Genomic DNA, 12789 nt, shown 5'->3' with positions numbered 1-12789 from the left:
TTAGCACAATTATATTTACTTTCAAGAGAGCTTTCATAGGAGAAAGATTAATTGGAGGAACTCTTCAGTTTAAGGAAAAACTCCCGCTGGGATCTTTTTATTTTTTATTTTTAATTTTATTAAGATTTTATTTGTTTATTTGACAAAGAGAGAGAGAAATCATGAGTCGGCAGAGAGGCAGGCAGAGAGAGAGGAGGAAGCAGGCTCCCTTCTGAGCAGAGAGCCCGATGTGGGGCTTGTTCCCAGGACCCTGAGATCATGACCTGAGCCGAAGGCAGAGGCTTAACCCGCTGAGCCACCCAACTGCCCATCCTGCTGGGATCTTTGAAGATATTTTAATTTTATGAAATCAGAGGGTCTAGAACTCTCAGGCACATTTTCAACCTGTCTCAAGGCTCTTGAAAGCAGGTCTTAGACTAGATACTGATTTGGGCGTGTCTAGCTTCCTGGCTGATCAGGAAGATCTGGGAGAAGCCCCAAGCCCCATCTCCCCCTAGAGGATGGCTCTGTGGTCTTCGAGAAGGCCCATGAGGATATGGAAATAAATCGTAATGGCAGGCACTGAAGACAATTTTAGCTAATTCCCTGTGGCTATGAGAAACCTTAGCCATGCCTTTGAGATAATGAAGTGCCCTCCAAGTCCAGGTGATGCCAGCCCAGGAGCTCAGACACCTGACACGTGAATAGGGTGCATGTGGAAGATAGTAGAGGTGGTTTTTGGAAAAACTTTGGTTCAGAGCTGCCCTGGGTTATGGATCAGGGCTTGTGTGTCTACCCAAAGTAACCTGTAGCGGTACAGAAGGGCAAGGGACAAGTTCAAGGAGAAAACAAAAGGCCAGCCCACCCAGGCTCACAGCAGCGCTACTCACAATGGCCAAAAGGTGGCAGCACCCCAAGTGTCCATCCACAGGTGAATGGAGAAACACAAAGTGGTCTCTATACATGATGGAAAATTATTCAGCCTTAAAAAGGAAGAAAACTCTGACATATGCTTACAACAGAGTGAACCTGGAAAACATTATGCTGAATGAAATAAACCAGTTAGAAAAGGGCAAATACTGTATGATTACACTTCTAGAAGGTACCCAGAGTAGTCAGAGTCATAGAGACGGAGTAGCTGTGGTTCCCAGAGGCAGGTGGGGGAGAAAAGGTGGGGTGTTAGTGTCTAATGGGGACAGGGTTTCAGTCTTATGAGATGAGAAAGTTCTGGAAATGGATGGTGGGTGATGTTTGCTTCACGCCACTGAACTGCACTCTTAGAAATAGTTCCTATGGTAAATTTTATGTTATGTATAATTTACCACAATTTTTTTTTAATTATAATGCCCTTTAAAAATCCCCCAAAATCCAGGCCCAGAACACAAATCTTGTGGGCTGAAGTTTTCGCCTTTCTGTGACTTCCCCAAAATCTAACTGACGACTCCACTGACCTTAGCTGAACTAGAACACTGCACAGACTGTGTTTACAAGAGCTTTGTCCTCACCATGGGGGTGACTTCTGGTGGTTGTAATGTGCTGGACTGGTTTGGGGCTCACAGAGGTGAACGGAAATGCATTTGAGGGTCAAGGGCAATGTGATGAACGCACACACCCCGGGCCCATGCATGGGCTTGCCTTGTTCTGTGGCCCCCTGAGCAGCCCCGGGCAGCACCCCCTGGGCCAGGCCGTAATAGGAATCACTACCCTTGAGAGTCTAGTCCCTTCCATTTATTAGCTGCAGGACCCTGGGTAATCTGGCAAGACCTCTCTTTTCTTTAGTTTTCTTACTTGCAGCATGATCATGAGGTAGCCCGTTTCCGTCTCCCACAGAGGTCAAGATCTCCAAAGTTAACATGTAAGAAAGCACCTTTCACTATAAAACACTGGGTACCTGGGAGCTGCAGGCTCTCTTTGCGTCTGATCTCTCTAACGCCCCCTCCTTCTCTCTTTCTTCAGTTCCTTGTGCATCCTCCTCCTCACGGGCTCTTCCAGTCAGAGGTTAAGGACCTCAGCCTGGGCTGGCTGACTCTGGGAGGAACAGGTCTGCTCTGATCCCATCCTCAGAAAGTTCTCTCACTCCTCCTTCCCTCTTCCTTTCTTCCTTTCCTGCTCTTTTGTGAGTCCACCTCCAATGCTGGATTCAACACGAACCCATCTCCATGGCTGCCTTGACCATGAACTGCAGGGAAGTGCTGGGTGCACCGTAAGAGTCCCCGAGGAGACTGAAGATTTTCACACTGTTACTGATTAATCATCTGTGCTGTTTGTGACTTCCAGTCAAGCTTGAGGAAGAAAACTGAAATGAAATTGTTCATACTTTCAGGACTTAAAAATAGAAAGGGGTAAGAAGCTGCTGACAGTGTTGTAGCTCAAAGACTGGAGCATCTCAAGGGGAGGGTGGTGGCCTGAGGGCCAGGGGAGGCTCCTGAGGACAGACGCCACCACCCGTCTTCGCCCCCACCTCAGGTTTCTTATTTAGAAATTTTAAAAGGAAATGAAGTTGGTTTTAAAATCTCAAGGGGGCAAAGAAAGCCTCTGAAGTAGGTGGATTCTTTCAGTTAATTTTGTGTGAAAACAGCTGCCTGTCCCATGCATAACCTTTCAAAAGTCTCCTTGGAAAAGGAGCTCTTTGGGGGCGCCTGGCTAGCTCAGTGGCTTGAGCGTGCAACTCTTGATCTCGGGGTTGTGGGTTCGAGCCCCACATTGGGTGTGGAGATTACTTCCAAAAAATAAAATCTTAAAAAAAAAAGTAAAAAGAAAATGAACTCTTTTGGAACCTATGGGTGCTGTGGAGAGCTGCTGAGGACGGGGCCTCAATACGGCCGCTCTCATTCCCCCAGCCCAGGTAAAAGCCCCAGGTCTCTTCCTTTTGAAAATGTTTCTGATGCTGTCATACCAGACCACAGAGTTCTAAAACAAGCATGGACTCTCCTTGCAGCTGTTACTTCGTGACTAAAGAGAAGTCACCCAGCTCAGCTATATTTTGGTTTTTCCATTTCTGTAGTAGTAAGATACTACCTCCATTGTGACCTGAGCCAAAGGCAGAGGCTTAACCCATCGAGCCACCTGAGGCGCCCCCTCACCTGAGTTTTGAAAGCACTTTTTTTTTTTTTCTATTTGAAAGTATTGTGCTTACCATCATGATTTATGGCTTGTTATTTACATTTTTGGTCTGTTTTCCTGAATAGGTCAAGAACAAATTGAAATTGGACTGTATATTAGTTTTTATGGAACTGGGTCCCAGCACAGTGCCTAGTGCCTAGGAGGTGTTCAGGAAGTGTTTATTACGTGAATGAATGCATGATGGATGAATGAATGAATGGATGGACTATGGTGCTGTGACGTAAGGCAGAGGTGGTGCTTGTGAGAAACGTGCAGGAAGTAGAAATTGTCCAGTTGGATGTAGAAGGGAGGGAAAGGGAAGAGTGAGAGGTGACCTTGAGATTCCTTCTTGGGGTCTGCGGAATGCCATTCAATGAGATGGGGACCCAAGAAAAAATATTTGAGGAGGGAAGATTATTTTCAGCTTTGGGAATTAACTGAAGAAAACTCTGTTGAACTCTCCAGTATACTAGCACTGCCAGGTGCCGGTGATTCTGAGGCACATAGGTGGGAATGTAGTTCACAGTTCCTTGAGATACAGATAAATGACACATCAGTGCGTTCTTTTTTTTTTTTTTTTTTAAAGATTTTATTTATTTGTTAGAGAGAGAGAGAGAGAGAGAGAGATAGAGCACAAGCACAGGCAGACAGAGTGGCAGGCTAGAGGCAGAGGGAGAAGCAGGCTCCCTGCCGAGCAAGGAGCCCAATGTGGGACTCGATCCCAGGACACTGGGATCATGACCCGAGCCGAAGGCAGCCGCTTAACCAACTGAGCCACCCAGGCGTCCCACATCAGTGCGTTCTAATAGAGGTGTGAGCAAAGTGTCTGGTAGACGGATGACCAAGCCACTCATTCTGTTTGCGAACTCAGCGCTGATGAGCTGTATCTTGAGGTTTGCCAAACCAACAAGAGCATTCCAGGTAGAGAGGAAGGCATATGCAGAAGCACAGAGATGAGAACCTTCTGGAATGCTTGGGGAGCGGGGAGGGATTCAGCAGAGCTCAAAACAAAGGGCCAGGTGGGCCAGTGGTGGGTGGCAGGTGGACCAGGGTCAGCACTTCGAGGGGACAGTTCGCAGGCTGCTCAGGAATTTGGTTTCTTTCTTGTTGTCAGCATGGGGTCTGAGGATGTTTCTAAGGAAGGGCATGATCAGACTTGTTTTAGAAATATACTACGGGCTACAAATGGTGGCTGGGTCAGATGGGGTTGGGGAGGGGGCCCGTGGGAGTCTGGCAGTGAGTTAGGTATGGGATGGAAAAGAGAGGAGTGGGAGGGGGCACGGGGTGGGGGGAATGGAAGAGGGGTGGGGGGCGGGGAGGTGGGCAGATGGGGGTGAGAGTGGCCAGGCTGAAGGATGGAAAGACCTTGTGCCTCTGTCCCGGGGCCTTGGGTGACAAGTCTATGTGTCGCCTCCATGGAACCATCTTCTTGGAAATACCTACTGGAAAGCTCTGGATTTAAGAAGAAACTTTTGGTTTCAGAACTCCTTTTCACTTTTAATAACTATTGGGGATGCCAAAGAGCTTTCGTTCTTGTGGGGTTCTAGCCATCCATTGATAGGCAGCCTATGAGAAACTAAAATTAAGAAATTAAACAATATTCCTTTACCTAAAATAACCATAAGTCATTACCTTAATATAAATGATGCATTTTTATGAAAAATAACTCTATTTTCCCAAACGAGAAAATGTGTAAGGAGACTGGCACTGATTTACGCTGTGCAAATCTCTAAGATGTGGCTTAAAAGAAAGGGGCTGGGTTTGCCTCTCACCTTCTGTGTTCACTCTGCTGCAACATCACACCACACCTGCTCTCAGGAACACTTACTTCATGGTGTACTGGTAAGGATGAGAGCGGTGGGGGAAAAAAAGCAAATAACCTTAGTGTTACTAGAAAACAGTTTTTACTTTGAAGTCTTCATGAAAGGGTCTTAGGCCCTCCCTGAATTTCCACGGACCACACTTAGACAAGCACGGAAGTAGATTCAGCAAATGTTGGGCGAGTGATTCTGAGCTCCGCGGACACTTCATTCATATATTCAAATAGCACACATGCCATTTGCCTCACAGATTTATAACGCGGAGCAGGGGTGGGGGAGGTGCCTGGTGCTTAGCGGGGTCTCAGTCCGAAGTGCAGCCCTGGACAGCCCTCCCCCCCACCCAGGCCTGCTCAGGATCTGGAGGCGTGTGTGTGTGTGTGTGTGTGTGTGCACATAAGGGCAATGTAAGGGCAAGTAGGGAGCATGACCAGGAGAGCAGACTGCCTGGGCAGGACCTCATCGTCAAACACATGAACAGAGACCAAAGAAAGAGCTGGACAGACTAGAAGACTCAGGCCAAGTCATAGGGCGTCAGGGAGAAGAATTTCAGGAAGAAGTGGTCCAAAATGTTTTCCCAATGTTTTGATTTAAAATGACATGCGAGGGTGTGGTCCCGAGCCGCCGAGAGCAGCGGAGAGTTTGCCTAAGGCCCTGGAAGCTGTTGTTGGATTCAGCTGCAGAAGCCCTATTCCTGCCAGAGCCGGTGGGGGGCCGTTGAATTGGGGCTCCAGCCTCAGGGGAGTGGCCCTGCAGAGGACGGGGAGCCCCGCTGAGAACCTGATAGGGAAGCGTGGATGCTGCTGAGGGTGCGGGCAGGAGGCTACTGAGGGGAGGTAGGGCACCTGTGCTGCTGGGAAGAGGGCAGGTGACAGGTTGAGTGCTGCAGGGGTGCGTTGAGCCTGATCTGTAACAGGGGCAAAGGGAAGGCAAGTTCTGCTTCCATCATCTAGCGGATGGTTACTCGCCGTGTTCACTGGGCAAATCTGCGTGGAGAGTCCGCTGGGTCAGGTGCTGTCCTCGATGCAGGGGATACAGCAAATCCCGGAACAGATATACCGGCACAGAAAGGGTTCCCAGATGCATTTTTAATAAGAAAAGCAAGTGGCTGAATACTCATCTATTTATGGAAAAACAACCCCGCTAAGACAGTGTGTGTGTGTGGATCTATTGGATCCGCAAGCCAGGACATCGGAAAAGCACGGGAAGGATACAAAGAGCAGGAGAGGCAAGTGGGATTTGGAGTTTGTACGAAGAGGCATTGTATCTTTTTATTCTTTTTGCTTGAGCATTGTTTCATTTTTCTTCACAGGAACTATAATTTTATGACTCTTTCTTTTTTAAGATCTACTTATTTTAGAGAGAGAGCGTGCACACAGTGGCGGGGGAGGGGCAGTCGGAAGGGGGGCGACAGACTCCCCACTGAGCGCAGAGCTGGCCTCCATCTCAAGACCCTGAGATCATGACCTGAACAGAAACCAAGAGTCCAAGGCTTAACCGACTGAGTCACCTAGCCGTCCCTAACTCTCCTCTTCTTATAAGGACACTAGTCATATTGGATCAGGGATCACCCTAATGACCTCATTTTAACTTAATCAACCCTTATTTTAACTTAATCAACAGAGTCACAATCTGAGGGACTGGGAGATAGGGCCTCAGCGTATGAATCTGGGGGGTGGGGCTGCTGTTCAGCGCAGGACGGAGGGATGGAGCCTCAGGAGCATTCCTCCGGCCTGTCCCTGCACAAATGTTCCCAGCGCTGGGTGGTCCGCTCAGCTGCCCTCGGTGTCTCTGACCAGAGGGTCCTGGGGGGGGGGGGGCGTGTCTGAAGGCCTCAGAAGGTGCTCTAGTAAAAGCAGCAAGATTGCATCTGCAGCTCCCTAACCACACTGAGCAACCGAAAATCCCCAAGGGGACCAGGCAACATGATTTCCTGACAGATAAGGTGGGGAGGGAGTGTGCAGAATTTGCCCTCAGTAACCCGACAGTCTCCAAGCCAGGCGGCTCGCAAAACACCTGATGGAGGCTTTTCTCTTTAGCTCATGACCGGGTGGCCCTGCCAGAAGGAACCGGGGGCCCAGCTGCCGCAGCATGGAGCGCTCAAGCAAGATGGAGTTCTTCCAGAAGCTGGGCTACAGCCGGGAGGATGTGGTCAGGGTGCTGGGCAAACTGGGGGAGGGCGCCCTCGTCAACGACGTGCTGCGGGAGCTGATCCAGACCGGCAGTCGCCCGGGGGCCGGTGAGGGCAGCGGGGTGCCCCTGCTCGTTCCCAGGGGCTCCTGCGCGGCCCTGGACTCTGTCCAGCGCAGGCCGGTGGCGGAGCTGGAAGAGGACTGCGGAGGCCCCGCTGGTTCCTTGCGACCCATAGTGATCGACGGCAGCAACGTGGCAATGAGGTACTTCCCTTCATCCTCAGGGTTGGGAGGACGGTCTCTCTCTATCCAGTGGTTTGGTCCAAAGAGTTTTGGGGCTAACAGATGGGCTTTTGAATCCCCGTTCCATACCCTTGGTAGCTGTGCGGCCTTTAGTTAAATTACTTAATCTCTCTGAGCCTCACTTTTTCCATCTGTACTGTGGGTATTAAACCTCCCTAGAAGGTAGTTGTAAGACCTGGAGCCGCACCCAGTGCCTAGGACAGTGCCTGACAAAGAGTAAGCGTTCAGCAGGTAGTTCCTGCTTTCATATCAATCCAGGGAGAGACTCTCTCCTGAGGAGGGCTGTGGGTAACCAGGGAGGAGCCTGGCGTTGGGCGGTGACAGACTGTGGCTTCTCAGCTGGAGTCTCCCTGAGCAGCTGTGGGACTGGGAAAGCCACAGCACCTCAAGTGTCTTCTGGGACACAGGCGAATAGATAGATAGCTGAGTAGCCTCTCAGGATAACTAGAACCAGATGGGAAAAGGTGCTTGAGTGGGAAGCCGTCTCCTGGGGGCTGCTCCCTACAGGTGGCTGGTGGTGCTATGGTTCCCCAGCTGGTCTGAGACATGTACCTGTGGCCTATGAGCTGCAGACACAGTGGTCTGGGCATCTTTGTGTGTTTCTGCAATGAGCACCTGACACCTGCATGGCTACATTCAGCTTAGAGACAATCTCACAGTCTCAGCCACACTCCACGTGGGGCAAGGAGGAGGCTGTATTCACACAAGGGCAGTTTTGTGCTACAGGCCTGAGTTACAGGCAGGCAAACAGCAGATCTGTAGGAAATCGGTCCCTCGTAGCTGTAAACAGATGACTTCTCCCTTCGAATGCTGAGCCACTGGCTGGAATTGACAAAAGCTGTGTGATCCACAGTGCTGAATGAGTCAGGAGGGTGTCCGTCCTTTGGCTGGCAGATCCAGGGGCTTTCCCCGGGGGGGGGGGGGGTGCTGGGGCTCAGTTGGAACTTGGCCCTGCAAGACAGAAGTTTGGAATGGTTCCACCCAGAATGGCCCAGCTTTGGGTACTGTCCCTAGGGGTCCCGCTCCACGTGTCCTGAGAGTATTGGGTCAAGACTGAGCCAGCCTGGTCACCCTGGGCTGCTCCTGGGCTCTCTGGGACATCAGTACACATGCTCCCGTGTAGGGACCTGACAGGTCAGCCTATGAAATCCTGCTTAATTTGAGATATCAGGGAGAGTTGGAAGGACTTTTAAGATTTTTTAAGGTTCTGAGTGTCCTGGGAAGTCTGAGGATTGTGAGGGGTACCTGGCCTCCAAGCAGGATGGGTCCCCTTTCCTTCTGGAGATCTGTACAAAGGAAGCTTTAAAGGTAAAAGGGTATTTTTTTTTTTTAAGATTGTATTTATTTATTTGACAGAAGGAGATCACAAGTAGGCAGAGAAGCAGGCAGAGAGAGAGGAGGAAGTAGGCTCCCGCCGAGCAGAGAGCCCAATGCAGGGCTTGATCCCAGGACCCTGAGATCATGACCTGAGCCAAAGGCAGGCTTTAACCCAGTGAGCCACCCAGGCACCCCTAAAAGGGTATTTCTTAAAGTGAGGACCTTTCCAGCCCTAAGATTGTACCAGCTCTGTGATCCCAGATCAGAAGAACGGCTGTGGACTAGAAGGACTATGTCAGGTGCTACAGGAAAGTGTGGGCAGGCTCTCGTGGGGAGCAGACAGTTTTTAGAAATTGTTTCGATAGGGTGGTGTTGGAGGATTTTCTATTGATGAAAAGCTCTGTTGCTGCTTGGAATTCAAACTTGAATGGCATCTTCTCCTTGTGAGTGACCATGATGCATTCCAGATAAACCCATTTATTCCTACTCCCGCCTCCCACTGTTGTCATCCATCTAACCCCTTCACGCTCCATCTGTGTGGGTGACAAATGAAAGCCATCACTCAAGCTTGTTATAAAGAGTGTGTCAGAGCTCTAATGCTTTCACACACTTGCTGCCTAAACAGCATCTCAGTCAATGAGCACACGTGTGTCTATGTGAGGTCTCAGCGTGTGGACATATCTGTGCATATGTGTGTCTGTACGTGTGTGGACATGTCTGTGAATATGTGTGTCCCTTTCCTCAGCCTCCTGCATCCTTAGTTAGGAAAAAAAGATACATTGCACAACCACCAGCTGGTGGGTGGGACTTGGTTTGCTCAGGGGCCAGTCTAGAAGATGCTGGGGTTTGAGGTCCTACCTCATCCCCTGCTCCTTCTCTGACGACAGTGTCCTCCTACTGTGTCCTCCAGCCAGCTCCCACGTGACCCATGACCTTCAGGCTCCACCCAGTCCCAGTTGCAAAGGACAGATTTCAGTGTGGGGCTCACCCTTTAGAGGCAATGGGTAGTTTGAAACCCAACATAGTGTCTAGTTATGATCTGCTGAACTCAAAACTCCGTTAACCTCAGAAATGTGGTTTCTGAAAATTCTCCTTTCCTGAGGTTTTGTACCATTACAGATTTGCCCATTCTCTGATTTTTTTTTAAAGATTTTATTTATTTATTTGACAGACAGAGATCATAAGTAGGCAGAGAGGCAGGCAGAGAGAGAGTGGAGGAAGCAGGCTCCCTGCTGAGCAGAGAGCCCGACTGGGGGCTCGATCCCAGGACCCTGGGATCACGACCCAAGCGGAAGGCAGAGGCTTTAACCCACTGAGCCACCCAGGCGCCCCATTCTCTGCTTTTGAAGAGGCTACAGCTTCATCGGCTGTCTGGCCCTGGAAGAAGTGAGGAAGGACTTAAAAGGCAGTTTGGAGCACATGTCCTTCCTGCCCCCAGGAGCCAACGAGAGTCTGAAGCTCTCAGTCCTGATCTCTAGCTGAGATCTGCCCAGCAAAACTCCCTTTGATGAAAGCTCTATACCTGCACTGTCCATTACGATGGCCACTGGACACAGGGCTACTAAGCACTTGGAATGTGGCTATTGTGACCAAGGACCTGAATTTTAAATTTGAGTTAATTTGAATTTAAATGTAAATAGCCAACTGTGGTGAGTGCCTATGTGTTGGACAGTACAGGTCTAGCTTTTCAGCTGTATGACCTTGGAGTGGGTCACCTTACTTTTTGAGCCCTGTTTATACAATTAAGAGGTTGGATGAAATCATCATCATTATCAACATCATCTTCAGTGGCTTTCCACCAGTAACATTCTAGGATTCAAGGTGATTATTTTATGCATTAAATGCCTTTTTCTTATGAAGGAATTTCTCTTCTTCTGCAGAGGTTCAGAGAGGATAGGTTACTTGCCCAAGGTCACAGAGCTGTTAAGTGCCAGGCTCTGCTTCCAGAGCTCTTCCCAAAATCCTGCACTTTCTCTAGCACTGTGCAGCTTTGGCTTTTCAGCCTTCGAAAGCATCTCAGAGTGGGAGACTGACCCCATGGACTTTTATTCTGGCGCCAGAGGCTGCCTGTGTGGACCAGAGCCCTTCCCAGGCAGGATGAGCCCTGACTTGCCTGCTGCAGACAGGTTCTGCTGGGTACCGTCACTCCCACACCAGGGGGCAGGTGGTCTTTGCAGGACCAGTGCCCAGGACGCCTCTCCTGCTGCCGCCAGCATGTTGGGAACTTGTGCCGAGGGCCACGCATGTGCACTGACCCGTGGCTCTGGCAGAGCTGAGCAAAGACTGATTTGCCTGCACAGTCCCCTCACCTTCGAGGGGCGTGGGTGGGCCTGTGCACATGCGCACACATGTCCATATCGGAGATAGGAGGGTGTGGGCTCAGTGTACTCGAGGGCATCGCACTTGACCCTGAGGACAGGGTCCAGCAGGCTTGAACCAGAGGGTGACTTTCGTGGACTGTGTGTTAGGAGCTGCGCGGCTTCTCAGGGGCTCACTGCCGCCTCCTGGGTGGTGCATACTGTAGGCAAATGCTGGAAAAGAGAGATTGGAAGGACTTCAGCTTGGGCGAAAAACCACCTGATAATTTCACATCCTCTTGCTGCCCCCAGACGAGGGTTTCATGTAAATGTGCCCTCATTTTGGGGTGCACAGGGCTTTTTGTTTGGGTTCTCATGTACATTTTTAAACTCTTGGAAACCTCAACAGACCCTGACTTTTTCTGGAGTCATGAATCTTCAGTGATCAGACCTCAGGCCTGCAAGGGGGTGGGGGGCTCCTCAGCCTCCTCCCCCATCCCTGTGGGTTACTAGTGGAGGCTGCCTTAGGGGGCCACACCTGCTATGGAGCTCTTGAGTTGCCTCTGACCTATGCTGGCTAGGTCTGCACCTGTTTCTCCTTCTCTGAGATGATGGTGACCCCTCTTCCAGAGGCCACCCTGTCTCTTCCCCCTGACGTGAGCTGGGGAAAGAGCTTTTGGGGCAAAGGCTATACACTCCAGGTTCCAGGTGTTTGCAGTTTAACTCCAAATAAGAAACGGAATGGAAAGAGTGGCGTGCCTTCACAGCTCATGCTCTGAAGGGATCTCCACTTCTCTTTTCCTTTCCTCCCGCCTGCCATCACTACCGCACGCTCGGAGGGACGGTTCTGTGAGCTGCTGACTTCTGCAGAACCTCCTGGGCAAGAGACTGCGACAGCGATGAGTTGCCAGGTGGGCTCCTTCCTGTAAAGGGCTGCAGAACCCTGGCTGCCCCGGGCGGGATTGTTCTGCAGACAGAGCCGGCCTCAGGCAGACACCCACTTCCCCTTACCACCTTCCCTTTATTCAAAACCTCCCTCCTCTGTCTCCTTTTCCCAGGGCCTGGCTCTCAGCTGCCTGGGGAGCTGGTTGCAGTGACTGTTAATAAGAGCTAAGGTCCTGGGGCACCTGGGTGGCTCAGTGGGTTAAGCCTCTGCCTTTGGCTCAGGCCATGATCTCAGAGTCCTGGGATCAAGCCCTACATCGCGCTCTCTGCTCGGTGGGGAGCTTGCTTCCTCCTCTCTCTCTGCCTATGTACTTGTGATTATCTCTCTCTGTCAAATAAATAAATAAAATCTTTAAAAAAAAAAAAAAAGAGCTAAGGTCCTTCCCCCCAACTGCAGCCTTGTAACAGCAGGTGACTTAAGCTTCAAAAGAATTACTGTCTTGCTTCCACGGGCAGGGACGGGGAGGGGCAGGAACACTCGGGATAAGAGATGGAGGTGGAGGAGTTTGCAACCCCACAGGTCAGGCTCTGAGACCTGTCATTAGATCAGGGAATTGGGCACATTTCTTTGCTTTAGTTTCCTCAAGCATACAGTGGAAGGACGGTCACTTCCTCAGGCGCTCCTTGTAATGATTGGAGTGCCGAGTGCCAAGTGGCCGGGTACATACGACTCCACAAATATTAAACATGAGCCAGGAAGCAGGAGTGAGGGCTGTCCTGTTCACTGTCTCTGAGGACTCAGCACAGAGCCTTGCTCACAAATCAGTGTTGAGTGAGTGTAGGGCTGCATAAAGGAACAGGTGTTTTTGACTTCTGCATTTTCATCTGTGTGCCGAGTGGTGTGGTCCTAGGGCAACCGTGGGGCTTTCTTGCCTGACTGGGAACTCTGCCAGCTCC

The 12789-nt window shown here is 50.5% G+C and overlaps 1 protein-coding gene across 2 annotated transcripts in view; it reads left to right on the top strand.

The window, feature by feature from the left end:
- ZC3H12D (zinc finger CCCH-type containing 12D) overlaps positions 1–12789 on the top strand; it is a 28494-nt gene that overhangs the window by 967 nt on the left and 14738 nt on the right. The window contains exon 3 of one of the 2 annotated variants that reach the window (XM_059400919.1): positions 6938–7294. In XM_059400919.1, coding sequence (XP_059256902.1) covers positions 6990–7294 — 305 coding nt within the window. In that variant the 5' untranslated portion in view covers positions 6938–6989. Of the gene's footprint in view, positions 1–6885; positions 7295–12789 lie in introns of those variants that run through there. The other variant, XM_059400920.1, reaches the window with a different exon arrangement.

The sequence above is a fragment of the Mustela nigripes genome, chromosome 5, assembly GCF_022355385.1.
Source record: "Mustela nigripes isolate SB6536 chromosome 5, MUSNIG.SB6536, whole genome shotgun sequence".
NCBI lineage: Eukaryota > Metazoa > Chordata > Mammalia > Carnivora > Mustelidae > Mustela > Mustela nigripes.
The sequence above is the reverse complement of the archived record's forward strand: the minus strand, read 5'-3'. Positions and strand labels throughout refer to the sequence as shown.